The 23,816-nt window shown below is 34.0% G+C and overlaps 1 protein-coding gene across 1 annotated transcript in view; it reads right to left on the minus strand.

Moving 5' to 3' along the window:
- Nucleotides 1-1,362: 1,362 nt before the first annotated feature.
- LOC106666992 (schwannomin-interacting protein 1 homolog) overlaps nt 1,363-23,816 on the minus strand; it is a 28,109-nt gene continuing 5,655 nt past the window's right edge. The window contains exons 3-10 of the mRNA XM_014394574.2: nt 17,983-18,510; nt 17,314-17,411; nt 9,410-9,524; nt 9,208-9,353; nt 7,693-7,893; nt 7,497-7,608; nt 4,478-4,577; nt 1,363-3,925 (exon numbers count right to left, since the gene is read on the minus strand). Of these exons, the coding sequence (XP_014250060.2) occupies nt 3,817-3,925; nt 4,478-4,577; nt 7,497-7,608; nt 7,693-7,893; nt 9,208-9,353; nt 9,410-9,524; nt 17,314-17,411; nt 17,983-18,510 (1,409 nt within the window). The 3' untranslated portion in view covers nt 1,363-3,816. The remainder of the gene's footprint in view (nt 3,926-4,477; nt 4,578-7,496; nt 7,609-7,692; nt 7,894-9,207; nt 9,354-9,409; nt 9,525-17,313; nt 17,412-17,982; nt 18,511-23,816) is intronic.

The following is a 23,816-nucleotide window of genomic DNA, read 5'->3' on the forward strand; positions in this document are numbered from 1 at the left end:
TACTATTATTATTATAGTAAGGTTGAACCAGAAGGTTTCGGCCAATACTGAAATAGTAAGGCAAAAAAAAACAAGGTTCGGTTTGTTTGCATGTATTCACTTTTGTAAACCAATGTTTACTGTTCATTTGTTGAACAAATCTAATATATTGTCAGATTTGTCAATGTTTGAAGTGAGGTGATCATGAAGTTTGGCCCTTTTAATGACAGATCAAAAGAAAAAATATTGGCAGGCCAACAGCTAGAAACTGCCAAATTTCATTTTTATTAGAAATTATTTTTATACCAAAAAAAAATTAAAATAATAGCAAATATGACAATTCCTATTCTTAAAATTAAGCCCAATAATAGTGAAAAGAAAGTTACAAATTTTAAATCTGAAATTTATTTTTTATCCAATGGTTTCCATTTTATTAAAAGAACTCTGTAATAATAATTAATTATAAAATTGTGTATTAATTAAATTAATACTACCCTGCTAAGAAGAAATGCTACATCTACTGTTTTGAGAAATTCAACTGAAAATTTTCATGCTGAATGACCTCAATAAAGTTGCCATATTTTTCTTAAGTTTTCAGCCTTATAAGATTAACATCTTATAATCCTGAATTTATAACTTATTTATTGACTCACTCTAATTTTATGATTTTTTATATATATAAAAAAAAAATGTTTCGTTAAATTTAACTAAAAAAGATTTGTGGTAATTAATTAAGCAAAAGAACATATCTGAAAAGATAATGTTTTTTTACGTACATTGTTTTTTCTAAGGATTTAGTTGAGATGAAAAAGCTAGTGACATGAGTGGGATTCGAACTCATGACCTTCGGCTAATACGGCACTGCTCTAACCATAGTTGAAGGTCGTGGGTTTGAATCCCACTCGTGACACTAGCTTTTTCATCTCAACCAAGACCTTAAATAAAAAATATAATTAATTATTACGACTACTAAATATGTGTATGGACTATCGTGATTTTTGAAGTATTGAGCTGAAGGTTGGGGTTCAAATCCTGCTCATGACACTAGCTTTTTCATCTCAACCAAGGCGTTGGATAAAAAGTAGAATTAAAATAATTAATACGGTCAATAATGACTTCTTAAAAAAATATAATGTGATCTGCGATCAATATATTTTTATCTACGAATGAGCAACAAAAGTCACATTTTTGTTCAAGATTTAAAAAAAAATACGTTCAGGAAAAGCGTTATATAGAGGAATACAATGGAGGGTAGAAAAAATAAAAAATAGCACAAGCAAAAAAATCTGGTTCTTGAAAGACCCATGATGGCGGTGCCAGTATTAAGAATTTAATTAAATGTATTGTATTTTCAGGAGAAATCCAGAACTAAATTTAAAAAAATACAGTTTTACAAACAGTTTATATTTTATTTAATTACATGATTTAATTATTGTTCTACTAAAATTTTGTGGTACTAACACAAAGGATGGATAAAGGAAGTTGTGTGTTGTGTAACAGACATTGATTTATATTATTAAACATTTCTTTACAATTTATTGCTACTTATATTTGTTCAGGAGTAACAAAACGATCATTTCAAATATACAATAATTTACTTATTCATAAAGAAAACATTTTCTGTATAAAAATAATATATATTCAAACAGCAAAAATATATCAGTAATAATGAAAAACATTAAATCTAAGTAGGATTTGAGACAAAGTTTATTCTTGTAAAGAAAAAATCAATAATCAAAAATGTAAAAATTTAAATGAATGGAATTATGAACATAATGATTTATATGATATATGTTTATCATATTTATCTATATATTTATATGATGATGTGAACGTATGATTTATTGAAACGGACTCACTTGCAGGTCCTTTACTCTCCAATTCAATATTTTTAATAGTCTTTTGTAAGGCAAACATCTGAGAAATTTATTTGAACATGTTTACTATGACAAAATATCCAATTTTAAACTCAAAGAGTCTTCGTGAATATTAACAAATTAACACATTTTTATAAAATGTATTTGACAACATCTACAATAAAAGCCATTTTTATCATGAGACATTTAAAAGCACAAATAAAAAAAATATTAAGTCTATTCATTACTTACGAGACCCGAACAATCTTATACGTGAATTTTTTTAAACAATTATAATTAGTTTCTATGAGTTAGCCAGTCTTAAAATTCCATCCCGATAAAGCGTTATAATTATGCTATATAATCATAAAACCTATAAAGCATCCGATTTATTCAAAATCGACAAACCCACAGATAATTTGAACGATGGTGTAACTAGATAAGTGAAGTTAAAATCGTTTAATATTTACTCGTGACTTAATAGAATATGTACCAAAAAGGAAAACAGCAGTTGGTTGTTTATCATTTTTTATGCTTGGTAAATTGCAAATTGGCATGAGCAAACACACAGCCAATCTTCATGCAGGAAAAAATATACTTGCACTTAATAATTCTAAATTAATTATACTTTTTATCTGAGGTCTTTGTTGAGCTGAAAAAGGTAATGTCACAAGCGGGATTCGAACCAACAACCTTCACCTCGTTACTAGGTTTTTCATATCAACCAAGACATTATTTAAAAGGTATAATTAATTTAAATAATTAATATGGTCAATTATGACTACCAAATACAAATATGGATTAATAAAAATACTTGGCGATAATCTAACAAGGTTAAAGGAGAAAACTTTTTAAACCTTTTTCACAGTCCAGTACTCCATCACCCTACTTGACTGAAAGGTATGTAAATAAGAAAGAAGAAATGTAAAATTTAATGTGTTTAGGTTAAAACTGCATTTGTTGAGTGCTGAAATGACTTTGCCGATACCCCTTGGCACAACTGTTGGGTGATTCTTGCAGCTTGCCATGAGAAGTTATGCTCGGTTCTACTCATGTGCACAAAACAATTTAAAAATATCGTTTTTTTATATGTAAAACTTTTGTTTAATAATTACATAAAACTTTTATTTCTATTGTGTTAATGTTTTCATACCTATGGATAAAATAATAGTAAATTCATTTAACTGGTCTAAAATGCGTTTAAATCAGAAATATTGTCCAAAATTGTTCGGAGCATTAATAGGAAAAATATCAATAGGAACATTTTCTTCTTCAACCTTGTCATTTATATATATATCATAATAATGATAATAAGAACACCATAACATAATATAAAATAATGTTTAAAAGTTCTTACATTATTGATATGATTATGAACAATTAACAGGATCTGAAATTTTACAGTCTAAACTCTATTTACTAATAAATATATAAACAAGCAAAGTAATTCATGTGTAACTACTTTTGGCTTGCGTTTTTTATTGTGTAGCTTATAAACAAATATGCGCATATAAACAAATTGTTTCTGCTGTTAAAATCATTTGTACTGAATTATTGTGCATCACCATTGGGATGAAAAATAGCCTTTTACTTCCAAAATGCGGTTAATATTGGGTTTTAACAATTACATCAAGCAATACGGGGACGTCGAGGTATTGGCGTAGGTACTCACTGACTTTTTAGGAATCATATAATATAAATGCATTAATTTTATCTTTATATTTTGTCAAATCAAAAGTATTGATAAACAGTATAACATATCAATTTTGGTCTTATTTCATATATTTTCATCTCATTTCTTGACGGATTTTTTTTCTTGTCTCAAAGAAATGTCGATTTGGTTTAATAAGGAAAAACCTGGATTGAGTTATTTCACTCGTTTTCTTATTAAAAACAGAAACTGGTAATTCTGCCTAATTCTGTAAAATTAATATGTACAACTATTTTAATATTACTCAGCTCGCATGCCAAGGTGCCTTTTCTATTCGATGCCATAGTTTAAAACTCTGGACTGCTTCTGTTTGTTCGGTGAAGGTTGAACATTGTTATTTCGAATGACTTCAACATTTAAGCAATCCTCTTTTGCTCCTCTGAAAACCAAAACAAAGGTTGCTAATACAATTGGGCAAAAACAATTTTGTTATTACATATCTTATTCAAAAAGTTACAAAAGAACGTTTATTTATTTATTTATTTTTTCCAAACAAGCTATGAGATAACACAGTGATAATCTAGCATTGTGGTAAAAAAGACCAAAACCGTTTGGATAGAAAAGGTCTATATCTGCCTGTTACTAATAAATAGTTCCTTCAGAAAGTAAGATTTGAACATTGACTGCATCCTGTGCTTGGCCTTTGTGGTTGTCCACAGCGGAACCCAATTTATAATAAAAAATAGTTCTTTGATATATTTGTGAGCAAACAAATTTTCTTTTGTTTAGGATGACCAAAAGCTATGCCTCGTGGCCAAATACACCTGGCAAGGTAGGCCTGAGTCACTTTCACCCTCTGTTAGATCATGGAGAAAAAATCGTCAAATATTAATGTTTTAATAATTTACTTAAAGGATTTAAACTCCTTGCCATAAAACATCTTATTTATTAAAATAATCCAAAATAATAAATAATTAAATGAAAAGCTTACAGATATCTTGTAACATCTTCTATGTCGACTAACATAGAATCTTGTGACATATGGAGCTCATCTCGTTCCATCAGCAGAGTAACAAGGCTTTCATTCAAATCTGGAAAAATTCAATGTTTAGATGTTATCACCCATAACAGAATAAATATAAGTAAAAAAAGTTGTTCTCAACTATATTAATAATTCTCAGATTCAAAGAACATCTTCAATCCTTCGGAGACAGTGAAGGAAAATCAAATTACGCCACACATCGTTAAAAAAACTACATAATAAAAAATGCAAAAGTTCAGAAAAAACAATCGAAACTAATACCGGAAAAAAATACTATCATGCACAAATACCTGAAAACAAAAATAACGGTTATCACGATTGACCAATGAGCACCATGGCCACGCCCCCTAACGCAACGCCCCCAGCGACAAGCGACGAACCCAACGACTATAACCCCTACTCAGAAAGTGACAGACAGTTTAGTTCTCACTGAAGAAGGCGCAAGGCCGAAACGCGCTCAAACCAGCGAGTGTAGACGGACCCAGTAAGTGACCCTGTGCCGGTTCAACATGAGTTCACCGACTCGCAGACCGAAACCCAAGGTAAAGTTGCTTAAAATACAATAATTTGTCTAATTAGTTAAAATTCCGCACAATGCAAAGATGAAGCAGCAACAATAGATTCAAATAGCCTCTTTTTCGTTTCTAATGAACACGATCTAACCTTTATTAAAACATCTCTAGACGTCCCAATTGCTCTCAAACCTTTATTAAATGAACAGTTGAACTTTATAACCCTACTAAACATTACTGACTGACATTAACATTACTGATATTAATAACCCACTAAATGCAGAGGTATTCCGTGTCAGAATGATGTCGCAAAGATTTTTTCTTGCTTCCTGCTTAGAAGGATAGAAATTTATTTGATGCCAACGGTTTACAAGGTGTAAGTCAAATGGGGTTTAGAAAATGGTTTTCGAGTAGTAACAATCTATCACGACAGTACAACAGGCTTAAAAATAATATTGGCCTATTTGAACAGTGGAAACAAACAGTTAAATTTAGAAAAGTCCAAAATCATAAAAATCATAGTGTTTAGGTGAGGGGTAGGTTAAGTTCGCAAGATCTTTTTTTTAAGTGCTCTCTCATTGATAATAGTAAATAAATACCAAATTTAGGAATCATATTTATTCCAAAGAAAAGCATCAGTGGCTAACTTAGTTCTAAATTAAAGTCATGTTTAATATTTTTAATGTGATATGTCGTGTAATTCTGTGTTATGGCTGTCAAATGTGGGGTTATCAGAAATTCGAAACAATAGAAAAAGTGCAACGTTTTATTATAAGGAAGTTATTCACATTGCAATTTGATACACCAAACTATACAATGTATTTACAGACCAATATGGATTTAATTTTGATGTATATACATAAGCTTCACTACTCCTATATTGTGAAAGCTCTGATTTCTCGCGATACAAGATACTCAAAAATTACATCTTCGGCGGTAATAAAGTCTAATATTTCATGGTTTGCACACTGGAAATATTTTCTTGAAAAGTACAACTTTCCCTTCCTCCTATCCTTGGACAACGTCTGTCACTGGCATCATTATTTTTCAGTTTTTATTAGTCAAATCAACATCACGAGGAATGCCGGTCACATGTCCAAGCATCTATGCATCTCTGCCTTTACAAAGAAGTACAAATTTCTCTTGCATTGTTTGACTTACATAAAGACAATTTTTATGGTCTTTGTCTCAATGAGTTGTGATGGCTATTTAAGCTAAGAAGTGAGGTTTTGCACTTAAACTCGGCTGTTTGGATTAGAGGGGAATTTGGAATCTGTTCTTTGGATAATTCACATTCTATTGAAACTATTCCATTTCTTGGTGTAAATTTTCCTGGATGAAATTCGGTAATTGCATCTTGGATGTTTCACTATACCCAGAGTTGACCTGTTACGGTTTTTGAATGGATCAAATTCACGGCCCTTAATTTGTTACGCTAGGCATGCATGGAATTACAGATATGATTAATTAAGGAGTTTAATTTTTGATTTGTATTGTCTAACCTGTTTTTCTTTTCTTTCTTTCTTTCTCATTTTAAGAGTATGAGTATTTCTCTTTTCTTTAAGTTTTTTTTTCAAAGCTGTTATTATCTTACTTTATTCTGTATTTTTTCCTTTCTGATTGTTTAACCAATGTCCTATGGCAGATGGAGCCAAATTTCATGTTTATAAATGCTTTGAAAGCACATTTGTCATTTTTTTTTAAGTTCAATAAGGCATTATTATTATTAAACATTACTGAAACTGATTTGGACATGCAGGCTAGAACTGTGGGGCACAGCTACCGACCAATATCCAATGAATTCAGTCCTTCCAATCCAAAGTCCTCAGAAACATAGTCAGCAGTTCCTACTCTCCAATGTCACATAACCTTTCACAACGACCTCAAAATGCCCTTTGTAAATAAGTTAATCTCCACCAAATTTCCATTTTCCATGAAAAACTAATTTCACATCCTAATACATCAGCCCGATCCAAGACCAACATTACCCATCCCACAACCCAGTATGGGTATTGAAGTGGGGATGGCACTTATGAATAGTTCATAAATAACTATTCAGGATATTGGGAGAGCAACAATGGCTGCTCGCTCCGCTCAGGATACTTGCAAATGATAAATACCGTATCACATATTTGTACAGATGGTAATAAATAATAATATAATAATAATAATTTCACTAATTTCGTGGTCCGCGTGACCAATTAATATATTACAATTAATTAAGGTTTTCAATTGAGATAAAAAAGTCAATTGCACGAGCGGGATTCGAACGCATGATCTTCGGCTAGATACACCGCTGCTCTACCACTTGAGCTATCGTGACCTCGATCCACTCGGACACTAACTTCCCATCTCAACCCCACCTTTTGAATTTTCCCTCCTTTTTGATTAAATAATAATAATAATAAAAACTAAATGGTACACCTAAATATGTAATAGTACATGTATATAATTACATTCAATTTGAGAATGAAGATCATTAACAATTACTTGAAGTTGAGCTACGTTCATGTCAGTGAGAAGTTGCCTCGTTAGTCTTCTCCTTTCTTCAGATAAACTAACTCCCACCTGAAATAAATATACATGAAAATAAACCCAAATGGCAACAAAAAAAAATTAGGGAAAAAATGTGTTTGATGAATGTCAAGTTACCTTTTTCAGGCTATTTCGCAGCATTTCTGTGATCGAGTTGTCTTTTCTGCTCGAGCGTTCGGCTTCCATCTGAAGACGAGCTCTGTCCTTGGCTTGAGACAATTCGTACTTAGCCTCGGCTTGCAACTGGGTCTGTTTTGTGAAAAAGTCTTCTGCTTGTGAATTTGGATATCGGGCAGATAATGTTTGTTTCAAATTTGGCTATACAGTTACCAAATAAAATACAATGAGTCACAAAACACGGAAACTCACAAGTTAAGCTCTTAAAAAATGTATAAAATAGTAAAGTCCAATATATTTAGATAAAATGTCAGGTTGAGGGGGGTATTTGATAAATAATTATAAACAAAGGTATGGTTTAAGTGCACAGGGTATATTGGATTCTTAAGATTATTCTGCAGTAATAACTAATTTAATTTTAATAACCGTTTAAGCCAAAACAAATAATTTATCTGTACAACCAATAGTAAAACATAGTTAGTTAAATTCACTAATTTTGTGGTCCGCTTGACCAATTAATATATTACAATTAATTAAGGTTTTTTCGTCAAGAATCCAATCCGATTACACGACATTTGAAAAATGGCAAAAAGGAGGGAAAATTCAAAAGGTGGGGTTGAGATGAGAAGTTAGTGTCCAAGTGGATCAAGGTCACGATAGCTCAAGTGGTAGAGCAGCAGCCGAAGATCGTGGGTTCGAATCCCGCTCGTGCCATTGACTTTTTTAATCCAACTAAAAAACCTTAATTAATTGTAATAGTTAGATAATTTTATTTTTAATTATCATTTTAGCAGCACAATAACTTCAAAATAAATTAAAATAGAACTCAACAAACATTATTAAATAACACGTTAAATGCCGTTTTTTCCCTTTTTGTTCAAATTGCATAACTGTTATACACTATAACAATATGGCATATGAGTGAAATCATGAATCTGGATCATGGTGTGGTTTAGATAAAAAAGCAAATTCAATTGTTACTGTCAAGCTTTCAGTTCATTTTAAGGTTATCCATCAGGGCAAAAAAAAATTAAATATGTCTACCAATTGACATAATAAATTTTTTAATGGAAGATTTCAAATTTCTTTGAAGAACAACTCACAAATTGATGTAGAATACGGCATAAGGGCAAAATTTTGGAGTAGAGGATTGGAAGTACAAGAAAAAAATAAAGGTTTGCCAGTGCTTTTCAACTGTTGTGGGTTAACTGTCTAGATTTAAAGAAAAGGGCTGAGTACACTGGACACGTAATCTGTGTACAAACCCAATACTGTTACAGTCCTTGGTAATGTTTGAACTAAGTTGGTTTTGAAAAAAATTTGAAATCATCTATTAAAAACTTAATAAATCAAATTAGATCAAAGTAGACATATTTAATATTGTTTTGCCCTGATGATGACCTTAAAATAAATCAAAAGTTTGGCAGTAACAATTTAATTTGTGACCATACTGTGATCGAGATTATTCGTGAATAAAAAAATAGTCGATACATCAGTGAAAAATTTAAGCCCCACCTTGCCACTAACGTTGTCATTTGGTGGCTCTGCTTTGCACTTTTGTGATGGTGGGCTCTGACCTGATGACGGGCTACTCTCTTCTGTACTCGGTGACTCTGTATCAGAGCTTGTTTCATTCATAAAACAAATTTGTAGATTCATCCCTGAGTAAAGTAGATAATTAGTGGGATGTTAAAACATTTTTAATGTCTAATTTTACCATTTTGAAGTCTGGTTTGAAGGCTGGGCTTTTTCGTAGATCTAGTCCCGTAGTATTCATCCGAATCACAACCAGAAGCCAACCTCCGCCTGATTTCCTCCCTCTCATTTCTCCTCTGAAACATTATTATATTTAAATTTAAAAAAAAAAATTGTCTCAATATTAAATGGCCTCTCAATAGTGGCAAGAACTATTATGTGAATTAATTGTAATATTACAAATGGTTATATCTGCTAAAACACAAAGAGTACTAAACCCGTTAGCCGAGGAAAGATATAAAAAAAAAATGAAAGCATCCACACTTGGTATACTGATGTACCTAAACTCAAATTTCAAAAATCTTTTGAATAGACAATAGAAAATTAAGTCCTAGAAAACCTAATATACCTAATATAGGTCATGGGGCAGTCATCTAGTGTTCCAACATTTGTATGGTAAAAATATTTACACTAATGAAAGAACTCACTAATTAGCACAAATCCAGTAGTTTAGGCGTTTATGATCATTTCATTTATGCATCATTGCTATGTTTGGTCTGTTATATGTTGGTCTAACCTACGTTTCTATTATTCACTGAGAAGCGCTGCAGAATCCATAAAAAAACCTAACAAAAGCAACGCCAGTGAGTTTGCAAATTATTTGTTTAACATATACATCCCTGAAAGAACATGAACATCTAAAAGAAACTATCACAATCGTAATCCCTGCAGTGACGAACAAGAAGTCAAAGGCTGAAATCAACTATAAAAAATTCCAAATTGGTCGGTTTATCAGGTTGCCTAGAAATGCAGTGGTCCAAATGAGGATCATCATTGCAGACTTCAGGCTTAACACAGATCGCTGGTGTTGTCCAAATTATTGCTAAAACTACTATTTAAAAGGGTAATGACAATTATTGAGACGTCTATGGTTGACTAGATCCACCGAATCACACAAGTTATTGAACAAACACTTGAATATAAAATAAGACACTCCATTCCAGCAAACTACTAAAAAATGATTGAATCCTACCTAGCTGACAGGTGCTTTTGAATTAAGCAAAAAGAGGCCTATTCAGATCTCAAACCGATTCATGCTGGAGTGCCACAATTAATGTGTCAAGCCCTGTCCTATATCTTCAATAGTGATTCCTATATCTTCCTAGCTCTTCAATAGTGATCTACCAGAAAACAAGGATAATATCAGAGCAATGTTTGTTGATATATGTTGATACAACATACATGTATGTTGATACAGATACATTTGGCAGTTTGAAAAAAAATCGATTTATATTGAATAAACATCAATATCAATTTCCAAATTGATAAATGGATGATAGACAAAATGGAGAATAAATCCTCACTATCGCTGGATGGCGAAACTTGTTCTACACCTGCTGAACTGATTGGCTCTGATCAATCGTCATGTATTCATCCACAATTCACCGTAGACCGACAAACACCACAACTCATTCTATACAACAAAAGCATACACTTTCAAATATGAACCAAAACTTAGACACATCTGACTGGCCTAACCAGCAAGTACACATGGTTTATGTACTCGTCCATGGCTTCATAAACAGCCTCTTCATCCAAGGCTCATGGAGCAGCAACTCATAATCCAAAGTCATGTACATAGCTTCTTCAGCAAGGACCCAAGTTCCACACCCTCCGAGTTCATCAATGCAGTTCTACATCTAAAGTCCTTATTCAGACTCAGCAGTGAGATGTCACCTGAGTCCCATTGAGGAGTTTGGCATCGGAAGAGGGCCTACAGCGATCCACCATCACTAAGGTCTATGATAGGCGTAGCAACATGTAAATGGTCTAGTATCAGCAGTTTTCAATGTTTTTCACTTACATTCCTGTAACTGTCCCTTCCACAGTTGTTGGCTGGATCTTCGACAACTCGGATAAAATCGTGTAGGGAAACGCCCGGTTTCTGAAAGTTCTGCCGGTAGCTGTCGTAGTCGACCCAGACGGTCTTGTCGTCGACCAGGGTCGGCCAATACAGTTTGGTCGGTTTGTCGCGGCTGGACGAGGGGCCCGGTCCGCTAGGCATCGCTTCTTTGCTCTCCGCTTTGACGCCTCCACCTCCAACGAAGGAAGTCTTTATGCTGTCCACGACGAGGGCGGTCTTCGCCTTCACGTTTTTCGACAGAAGAGACTCGTTCAAATGTGCCAGCCAATTTTCAAACATGGCATCGCATCATGTTCTTCCAAGTGTCGGAAAAAATTGTCGTGACAGCAAAGGACGCGTTGTCTTTGTTTATGTTTTGACTGTTTCCAAACCAGCAGGTCCGTTGGCGATTCCTGTCCGCAGGGGATCCGTAAGAAAGACCTGATGATGTCACAAACTTCCAAGGTGACCGTGCTTGTCATCAGATGCGACAGCATACTGGGATAATCGAACTTGAATTTTCGGCTTTAATAAACATTTGATTTAATTTCATATTTACTTCTATGTTGAGGCGGAAGAAGGTGCATGTAGGACCTGTTCTTCTGATGTAATGCCGTTCCTTAATCGCTTGGGATATGTTGACTTATAAAGCCATAAAAGCATCAGAATTTCGAGAAATTTGTGATAATTTTAAATTCTTCTCTTTGAACAAGACTATCAATGCAGAGAAGAATCTGTGGTGTGCATTATTGGTACAGGCAAGGTAAAATTACACCTCCGTTATTCTAGGAAGTGGAAGTTAACTTGTTATACATAGATCGACGACCAAAGCATTAAGATGTTCGAGGTGTTGTAATATATTGTGTCCTTGGAGAGCATTTTTTTTATTATTCTATTTTTTGGAGTATTCCCTATTCCGTACTTATAGGAGAGTGGATTTAAAAAACTTTTTTTAAATCTCAAAATTGTGTTGACCACGTTTGACGAGCATCATTATACGTGCATGTATATTTTATAATGATGCTGGTTGATCTGGGAGTAGCTCAACTTATATAGAACTGATCAGCACATCAATTTACATTTTTCCATTATTGATTGATGGTTTCTTATGTTGTATTTACACGGGTTATTTGTATGGAGTGCAGCAAAAGGAAATAGACGGGGTCAGTAAGAGTTTCAACTCCTCATGACTTGAAGCTCTTGTATGGTTCACGTACGGCTCAAAGATGGGAAATGGCACGAGAATGGGCATAAAGGGGGGGGGGCCTTCTCGGCCCCACCACGACCATTTTTCAAGTCGAACTAGCCATAGTGAACGTGAATAAATAATAAAAATCTCAAATGTGCAACAGTATTAATTCTTTCAGACAGCCTGGCAGCTCTAAAGGCTGGCTCTCCATGCTTACGATATCACTTTAAAAAAACCAGACTCTTTCAAATGGCCTAATGCTAAAGCGGCGGGTCCCAGGTCATGAGGGGGCATTACAAGCAACGAGGCAGCAGATATACTTGCCAAAAAAGGAGCCTCGGAACAACTTATATGCTCAGATCAAGTTAAAAAAAAACCTGTTGGGTGAAAGAAGAAATTCTACTTAACAGAAAAGAATTAAAACTTTAAAATTTTCTAAAAACTGACTTGTACACGCCAGTAAAATACCACAAAAAATGGGATTATCAACAAATGATTAATGCAGATGACTTCTAAAGGCGGCAAAGACGACAGAACATATCCTATGCAACTGTCTCCCAATTACTATGAAAAGGCTGTGGCACCTGGGAAAACTGCTCTTGACCCTTGCATCTATTGATACCATATCACTGAGAAGAATCATAAAAGAAATTAAAATCTTCCATTATCGAAGATCGGCCCTTAAGAACGTTTAAGTATTAAAAGGTGTAATCCCGACGCTCTTGCGAAGGAAGTACGAAGGAAAACCTCCTCACTGATAATTTAGTAACAATATGAGTTGGAAAGCATTTCTTATGAAGCGTATACAAAGTGAATACGAGTTAACTATCGGAAGCAATTTGAAAGTCCCAGGTCATCTTTTATTTATTTATTTTTTTTCGCAACAGCAGAGGTTATATCAACCCTCGGGGTGCCGGTGTTTTTGAAAAAAAGCCCATTTGTAAGTATGTCGAGTTCGAATGCAGGGCAGGGCCGCTGGATTCGAACCCGGGACCTTTACCTTACAGTGATGATCGCCGTGTCAACGCCTAAACCGTTGCGGCCACCGATACCCCCCTTGTGTTGTGAGTTCTTTGTCTTTTAGTTTTCTTTGTTATTTACACAACTGGTCCCAGTTTTTAGCAATCAGTTAGTAGTCAAGGTTCCTCTCTATGTTAATGTAGGTAATTTTTCACTGTCATCTCCTATTGTGGACGTATACCTTTAGACTTGCATACTACTTCATCATCTTCAGCCGATACGGACGAAGCAATTTAATTCGGCAGGTTTGATATTGAAAAATTGTCATTACAAGCTGATAAAAATGTCATAACTATTGATAGTGAAATGAATATCTAATATGGTATTTTCTCGGTGATATACCAGGATTGATATATCAGTAATTTACGCACGAACTATACCTAATTAAAAAATAAAATACTAGAGTTAGAATAATAGTGCATAAATATAGGGAAGTGAAAGGAGCAAACTATACGTACTATCTTAAAAAAGCGATTTTTGATGAAAAATTAAATAACATTTAACAAGAGTTGAGTAATTAAGGCTTAGCAACTCGGATCTGAGCGTCATCATGATGACAACACAAGATATAATCTATATAAGCTTGATCGCGGTTTCTTGTTTCACAAAAGTTAGTAATACTTCCAAATGTTGCAATGCTCGTGGATTGCCGTTTTCATTTTAATAAAGGGCATTGCCTTGGACTGTTATTAAACATTTCTCTCCCGTCCGTGCTGTACCGGTAGAAACCCCTTCATTAATTATTCATTAACATACCGTTGGGAACTACTGGGCCCTTACAACTCATATTTTAACCTAACTTACCTCAGTAAATCACTGATATTGTTTCTAGAAAAAATAAGACGATATAAAAAGTGCCTGGGTTATTGTTAACTTAAAAGCGATTTACGTAAACAGAGTCGACAAACCAATATCCTTTGAATTTGTTGTTTTTCCATGCAGAAGCGTGCATAATAGTCAGTTTCCTGGGGCGGGCCTGTAACTAAAAATTGCGAAACGCGGGAATAGATGAACCACGAGGATCAGGTTAGAAATTTTTAACAGCCAAAACATCACCCAAAACACGCTTTCACACAAACAATGTGTGTGAACACAGTTTAATTGTTTTAGGTTTCATGATAAAAAGAAAACATTAAATAGAACAGAGGACTAAAGATGTCATAAGAAAAGCCTAAATAAGATCACAATACAAAATATTTAAGGAAATCAAAGTCGTCTAATAATAAGAGAAAAAAACTAAAGAACATAAGCACATTTAGTACCAAAAGTACAGCGATTGACCAACTTTTCACCAAAGAGCCATTATTACAAGAATACAAATTTTTTAAACACTTTAAATCAGGCGTAAAAAGCAGATATTCGTTTGGGATAGAAGCTGCTGTACGTTCTTCATGGGCAGCAGAAACTGCACACTTAACGTTTAAATGTTACGAATCCTAACAGAATATTTAACCTTAAGATCACTCGTCTTTTCTTTTTAGTTTTCTAACACAACTATTCTTTAAAAATTGTTTTGCAAGAAATGTACACACACGGACAATATGGCTGACCGACCGAACTCCTATGACCATCAGGCTTTGATCCGCATGAAATTGAACAATAGCTGCTGACGCGATTGTGACAGTGTTATTAGAGCATACATCTCACATAGAATGTGTTTACAAAAGAAATGTTTACAAATATTTTTGTGTGTGTTAAAGTTACATGGGTTTGTAGCATATAACAACTAGTTTATGTTATATTGAATAGTAAAGATCTCTTCATTGTAATTATAATTCCTTGGCTGTAAGTGACCTCAGGTGTTATTATTGATAAAAGAAGAGAGGGATGCAAGCAGATACTGTAAACTTCTTAATTATCAGGCCATTCACTCACCTCTGCTATGTCTCCTAAAGAAGCTAAGGTCTCATGGTTGTCGTAAGTCAGAGTGTAGAGGTCTAGAACAAATCTGGAATCCTTTTTGTAATGTCTTTTCATGAACCTCGCCGACTGGGTCGTACATAGCGGGTTGATGACACTGGTACCCATGACAGTCCTGATCGGCGTCTAACCACTGCCGACAGTGGTACCTCGAAACCGCATCGAGAAGTCACACTTCTTTCCCATTTAGACGGTGTTCGTTGTCAGTTTACAAGTCGTCCTTTAACGGTAGAACGATTTTGAAAGTGGGGAACGTGAAAGTGGGGGCATAGCGAAATGTCCTTTCGTTCCTTCTCTCCTTCTGGAAGGAGGTATTATATTAAGAGATATTACGAGATTCGAAAGTCTCTGCCCTTACACGACCGCAAAGAAGTCACTTACGTCCAGAGTTACGTGTTCTACTCCGGCTTTTTGTATAGACCCAGCAAATGTGCCAACGAGTGGCTGACTAAAATCAATATATGATTATTAAATTTTCCCCGTGAAAAGTGAAAGTTTCGCAATTAACGTCCATAAGATTTTGAAAGAGCATAAGACCTGTTTGTCATCTCGGCTTAATTAACATGCTTTCTCCTGCATCTCTCCCAAATGAGTTTTATTTATTTAAAAAGGATACGAATGCACAATCTCGCCTTTATCGAAATCTGCTGGGAAATCAGCAAGAAATATACAATTGTTACTCCTTGTGTTTTTCAATGATTTTCTGTGTACTTGAGAGTACGTGCACACGATTATTTACGCTTGATGAAACAGCGGCTGTTTTGCGTCCCCGAGTCTGGTCATTAAACAAGAAAAGCTATTAATTCAATTTTTTAAGGTTTAAATTTATTAAGGTTTAAAATAAAGCCGTGATAGTTATCGTTGGAGAGCTAACTTTTTGCGGCGAGTTGAGTTTAATATGTATGATCGTATAGCTATGATATACGGAAGCAATCCGACGTAAAGCCGTTCTATATAGCAGGATTTACTTTATTTTTACCATACGTTTTTAATGTACAGGTATGCAGAACTCGATTTACAAGGATTAGGATTATCAGGGCTATGGGCAAATATCATCGCTGAATAATACGATGTTGCTTCTTGCTGATTGATCGGTTTATGTTGTTCTTTTGATAACAGATCTTACATCACCAAAATTGGATCCTTTATTCCAGTTTGTCTTTATATGGATATAACGCTCGAACTGATCAATTATAATAATTGTGCAACTAATACGTCCACTGTCATTATGTCATTATTCATTAGTATCAATTAATTATGTTCTATACCTCTAACAGTCTCAATGATTTCAACTAATTAATTAAAAATCAACTGGCTTATTGAAACACAATAGCTTGTTCAGAGGGTAGCGGTAGTTTTAGGTTTAAATTCTCTATTAAAGCATGCAGAGAAGTTTTCTTCGTTTTTAAGCAAGCTGGATTGCATAAAGCGATAACAACTTTAACAAAAAATGTGTATTTTATGCCAAATGTTCAGAGTGGTAAAGCAAACTTTTTTAACGTTGATTCATATTTAGATATTGGGTTAACCAACAATGTACTTTTAATTGACAGTTTTAGTTATTATGTTAGTCAAAACATAGAATAGTAACAAATAAATACACGGATGCTCAGAGCGAAGATTTCAAGTACGTTTAGTGAAGCGGCAAAAATTTGGGGGACGAGCTTCAAGGCAAACCTTCAGATCTCTCTTTTCCCGATAAAATTGTTTAAATAAAAATACTACAATAATGCATCCGACATATTTTTCGACCACAGACGTCAAACTCGCCTAGAACTATGCAAGACACGTCATGGAATATCTATTAACACTGTTCAAAAAATCAATAAGAAAAATTCTTAACCCAATTTTTAATCTAAAATTATTTGTTTTTGAATTGATAAATTCAACTCACTCTTTTCTCTTCTTCTCTAGCAGCTTTGAGGTGCGTTTCGATCGATTCCAAGTCAAGCTTTGGCATGTAAGTCTCTATGTTGCTTACGTCGAAACCACCTGATAAAAAAAAAGAAGTAAAAATAAAAACAATGAATACAATTTTTTTTTAAATATTTTCAAAATGGAGAATCAGACCTAATGGTAGCAAGACTGAGACAGTACTGTTGTTACTAATCATAATAAATAACTCGCCAATACCTTGGGGTAAAAATGTAAAATATCTTGGAATGTATCTGAATTCGAGACTTAATTTTAGTTATCATATTTTTAAAAAAAAGTCCACAAGTCTGAACCATCTTAATGTGTTTTGTGTAATGCCTTGGGCTTTTTGAATATATTTCCCCCCATATTTTAAGATAAAATTATCCTTATGTTTAATGTAAACGAGGTGAAAAATGTGCAGTAATGCCCTGGAACCGACTGAATACAATTATCTAAACGCATTACAAAAAACAAAACTTATATGCAATAAAATTCATACATACAAACAAATTAATGAATTATATAATATCAATATTGTAGAATTACATAACATACATGAAATTAAGTTTGTTTCATAGAATTCACACGAAGTTTGGTACAAATAATATCGATTAAATCGAATAGTAAAGTAGATTTTAAACTTTACCTCCACGTAAGTGTTTCTGTTTTCCTTTGCTGAATTCCTCGTCATCGTTTACTTTCTCGCATTTTCGCATATCGTCTTCGCCTTTTTCCTCCTCCTGTGCATTGTCCGGGAAGTGGGAGTTGCATTGGACGTTGTCGAACCGCCTTGGTTTTTTGCACAATCCATCGTTGTGGAGCATCTCCGAGTTGATCTTCTTGAAGTCCAACAGGGAGAGTTTCGGTTTTGTATAAATCTCTTTCAAACCTCCCAAATCTTTTATAAAGAGGTTCGCTGTATCTATTTCTTTGTCGTCGTCCTCGTTATCATTATTGTCGAAACCGCGTGAATTGTTGTCAACACTCTGGTTCTCTCGTATGTTGACGTTGTTGATGTTGTTATTGCGGCTTTCTTTGTTTATGTTGTTGCTATTTAAATCGATTGAACATGTCTGGTGGGCATGTTGACGTTCAGGATCGTTTGTTTGGGAGAAGCCGAATCTTTTACGGGGTTGTATTTCCCAATTCTCGTTCCAATCGTCTCGAATGTTCTCTGAAAAATACTTTAAAGCTGATCAATCTAGCTACAAATAAATTAATAGTTATTTTTAATTACATAAATTAGATGAGAGAGAAAGATAAAAAGGTAAAGGTTCCATGTTTTACTTCAATAATGGTTACTGTAAACATTCTAGACTACTTTAATATTAATACTTCTTAGTAATTATTAAATTATTATTTTGAATAACCAGAAAATACACCAGAATGTACTTTTATTGCTATAAAGGTCAAACAATAATACAAGTCAAAAACTACTTATTGTATTAACACCTAGCTGGATTTAGATGAAAAATTAGAGACAAAAATGCTTGTCTGTCGGTCTGTGCTTTCATGCTTACTAAAATGCTATTGCGAATAGCACGTTATAACACACTGGGCTTCTATTTATAAGCAGAAACGAACAGACTTTAAAATACTAGCTACAGAAGTTAAATTTTGAACACAGAACGTCAATTTAGCCACATTTTCACATTTGTGAATGCGACCGTCTACAAGAAAACCATAAACATATCATCTTTTAGATAAAACATCAAAGAAATTTTATTTTATAAAATTCACATAAAGTCATGCACATTACCGAAAAAAACATGCCCACTGGATCAAAATATACAAGTACCTTACCATGATTAATTCATAGTGCAAGCATATAATGTTTTTCTTCAAAAATCTTATCCAAAAATACTAAAATTTTTTAAAAGACTATTTTGCCAGATGAATTTTTACTGTCAACAGTAAATTTAAAACTGACAATAAAAATAAAATTATTAATGTGCTCTACAAATGGACTGTAAGGCACATCGGTATCGAGTAAATTTCATACATAAATATTTAAAAAATTCAAAAATATAATCTTTGTGGTTGGAAAATTGTTTTTTAGACATCTAGATGCGAGTTCCAAAAAATATTTTTGTACGTAACGATAGCTGATAGTGTCACAAAACACTGTGAGATAAGTTCGGAAGTAAACTATCTTTTACAACTTGTTGTCCTGTATTTAAAGTTTAAAAAACTGATATATTTTGTTATGATTTAATTTGTTAGTAATTTTCCGGAGGGATAAGTGTCGTTATCTTTTGGTAGCCGCATATTTATAAAAACTATTACCTTCTTCAATTTTTGGTCTTGTTTTGGTAAAACCATTTTCTTCTCAATATATTTTCTAGTTCAGAGTAGTTGATACACAGTACACAATTAATCCCTTCTTTCTTATTGGCATTCCAACTCCATTGATCTCTAAAATAAAAATAAAATGAAATCAAAAATGCACAGGGCAATTGTAGAAAAGTGTGTACCACATAATTGAAAAATTGCTTTGGGAAGGGGTAAATTGTTAATGAAAAATAGTTTATTGGTTGGTTAATAAAATTTAAAAAAAATTGTAAAAAGGTTTAGGAAAAATTTTCTTTTCGACAAAGAAATGTACATTTTGTTAATGTTATCTCGTTTTAATGATCCGTTATTTTAACCAGATCGTGACAAACCTGAACAAAAACCAATAATTACAATGGATAATTGGACAGTTTGTTAATAAACAATACTAGGGTATGTAATTTGGTCGTTCCCGATCATTTTTTCTCTATATCCTTGCTGGATTGGTCTGTCTGTCAGACTTGTATATGCATTTCGCCATCTTCAGTGTTGACCTGTGTGATTTTTGTGACGTAAAGTTTTTTAGTAAAAATAATTTCAGCTTACAGGTACCATGTAGGTACCTCATATTGTACAAGGATAGGGACAAATTAAACTATAGATTTACCTCCCTATTTTTTTTTAATTTTTGATTATTTTATTTGAACCCTGTATATATTTGCACATATTACAAATGTGATCACAAAACGTGTTTTGTTTCTCACGATCACAGCACTAACGCTAATGTACCCGGAAGACACATACCATGAGAAACCAGCCTATGTTGGCATTCAATGTGAGGGTTTAAGGGGCAAGGAGGTCTCGAGGCTATCGTCGTTTAAGGCGACGTGGCGGGTTCTCGGCATGGGAATGTGTAGAGAGGGCTCGAGCAGTATGGTTAGAAAGGATCGATTGGTTGGTGTAACGCTTGGAACCGGGAACGGATCAGTCCGTTGATAAAAGTAATATTGAGGTCGTTGTGGATTGTGAGGCTAGTGATCCAATAAGAAGTTTTTACTATTTGTCTGAGGACATTTGATTGGAAGGATTGGATGCTTTGGATGCTGGAAAACTTGGCAGAACCCCACTATCCCACTCCGTATGTCCATAGTGGTCGCAAGTCTAGTATAAGATTAGTTTAGTGTTGACGGTCAAGACGGATTTCGATCCTGGAAGTTTTTGTAGTTGTCCAAGCCAGTTGTTGAGTAGTTCAACACGTGTATGGGTATTCCATGTTAGTCTCCTGTCTAGGTACAGTCCTATTGAGTCTACTTGATTTGAATGGAAGTCGGTATCTACTGTTAAAATAAAGTGGAGGGTAAAACTGATTTTTCAATGTGAACTTACACTGAGTTCACTTAACACCATTCTTCAATAAGCTCAAAGTGTTTTTGGATATTGAAGGTAGCTTGGACAGGATTCGAGTTAAAGGACATAATTGCGGTATCGCCCGCGTAGATGAGAAGTACAAATGACGTAAGGGATGGGCCTAATCAATGCTCCCTTCTGGGACGCGGGCTTGTATTTGTCTGATTTTCGAGAACCGGTTGCTGCACCTCAATCCGAAGTATCGGTCGGTTAGATAGAATTTCGGATTAAGGTAATAAGGAGTGGGTAGGAAGCGATGTCCCCGAGTGCCAGACCCTATCAAAAGCCTCTGCGTTACATTTAGGAACGCACCCAAGGAATACTCTTCATTCTCTAGAGCAAAGAAGATAGTGTCGATAACTCTGAAACCTTGTTGGACTGTGGGTTGATGAAGACGGAAGCCAAATTTGTCAGAAGGAATGATTTTATGTATTAGGCTGGATAAGCGCTTTTAATGGATTTTGGACATAGAAGGAAGAAGGCTGATGGGTCTGTAACAGGATATATGGTTGGGAGGTTTCTATGCTTTAGGAATGAGAAAAACGGCGGCCTATTCGATAAGAGAGGATAGTGAGTGGCTAGGAGGATGGCGTATATTGTGGTTAAGAAAACTGTCCTTTTGAGGGAGGTTTTAAAGTATGGTAGAGGTTTAGATCATGCCCAGAGGATTTTCTACTTGGGAATTTTGAACGTACCTACTAAATAGCGAGTTGATTTGAAATAAATATTTTTTCTTCAAGACAACCTAATTTGTTTAATTATTTATAAATTTACACACTTAATAATAAGTAATTCTTTAGAATAGCCAGAGCATGAGCAAAATACTCTGGTTATAATAAATAAAATTGATGAATGAATTAATAGTTGAAAACTATACTTTTTATTGAAGGTCTTATTCCACACAAATAAAATAAAACTGCACACCCGTTTTTTAATACCAACCATACTCTTAATTGCTCAGCAATTTAAGAATAATTAACGTCCGTTAAGAATTGAAATTAGTATGCAAAATAAAACACTGAAAACAATCAAAAATTAGGATATATTTGCTAAAAGATTATTAAAAAATCGAATGAAAGAAACACGCCGGATATTTATTTAGGTAAGGATTAAAATTATGTCATAATAACATGATTGTATCTACATGTGATGTGACGCAAGCGAACGTTAATTGCAATTAAAGATCATTGGCCCAAGTAAAATAAGGTTTGATTAATGAAGTAGTCATAATATTTTCCTAAGTTCGACAGTCCTAACCATCCCGGGAGCACTGTTCAACAATCAGATCTGGTAAAAAAAAATTCTTGCCCGGATAATTGTCTGTGTATAAAAGATTGATGCGGATAAGAAAAAAATTGGGCCAATGAGCTTTTCAGGGAGTAGGGCTACAATAAAGAAATCTTTGAGACAATGAAAACCTAATAAACTTTCTATTATCAGGGAATATTAAAATTACATTTCTTATTCAAACAGAAATATGCATTTATATCAAAACTAAATATTATGAGAATAATGAACTTAGGGTTTTCTAGGCAAAAGTTGGTACAAATATAAATATTTGGGTGTTCATGTTTAATAAGTTGACATTAAAGTCGTACAATTTTCAATAGTTCTTTTGCTTTAAGATCAAGTTAGTGTATTATAACCTTCAAAAATTACAAAAACCTTGAAGCTGAAAAGACATAGAGGTACACGATTCGTTACAAGTTAAAAAATATACTTTGGAAGTAAACATCAAATGAAGTGGTAAATAACGATTGCATAGATATTAATACCATATCATCGATAATAAATTTTTTCATTATTTCATAATACATCCTAGGACAAAAGCTGGTCTTTCTTATATTACAACATACTAATTTCAATGTAAACCACATTAAAAGAGATCAAAAACTCACGAGTCTTAATAAAATTTGTATAATTATGATGTTTTAAAAGAAAGTTCACCAAAACACTGGAAATTATTTAGTGATAGATTAAAATTTGAGTAACAATTTATTGCCAGCTGTGCTCTTTGTAACGCGTATTACATCCCCTAGATTCGCGGAGGGCCTTAAGTGGCATAGGCATCGTGAAACAGAATCCCATTCTTCAATGAGAACGGGTTGAAGCTGTTCTAGATGTAGGTGCCGTTTAGATCACTTCTCCTTATCACGTTACATAAGAGCTCTATAAAATTCATGTCAGGAGAACGTGCTGGCCGATTGATTGTGGTACTTCCTCCAAGTAATGAGTGTCAACTCGGGCTATATGCGGTCGAGAAAAAACAAATAAAAAACCAGACACTCCTATTTTGTTATTCATTTCAATCTACATGCATTTTTCTTGTTGTATTAATACTCATTTTAATATTAACCAAATTAAAAGAGACAGAAATTCGTAATTTTGTCTAACCCATCTATTTATGGTGGCCCATAAGAGTTCTAATCTAATTGTGGTAATCTCTAGATCCTCCAAGCAGTAAGTGACCGATCGAGCATCATGCATTAACACGATTGACCCAAATAAATAGAGCTAATGGGACCACAGATTCCAGAAAAACTTCAATATACCTTAGGGGAAAGGTTCATTCTGTACGATCATTAGTTCACAGGACGTTGATTCGAACCCATACCATAACTGACCCTTTTTGGAAATGCATGAGTCAAAGCGTTCTCCCCGTCAGCTCCAAGCGTAATCCCGGGCACAAGATTGCCACAAACCAACTGGCACTCGTCTGCGAAGAGAACTTAAACTGAGAAGGGAGAAAAATTTCCAATCGAGATACTGATTTGGGATTAGTCGCCTCTCTATTCGAAGCCT

The sequence above is a fragment of the Cimex lectularius genome, unplaced genomic scaffold (genome assembly GCF_000648675.2).
Source record: "Cimex lectularius strain Harlan isolate CLEC.00 unplaced genomic scaffold, Clec_2.1 scaffold142, whole genome shotgun sequence".
In the NCBI taxonomy this organism is placed as follows: Eukaryota; Metazoa; Arthropoda; class Insecta; order Hemiptera; family Cimicidae; genus Cimex; species Cimex lectularius.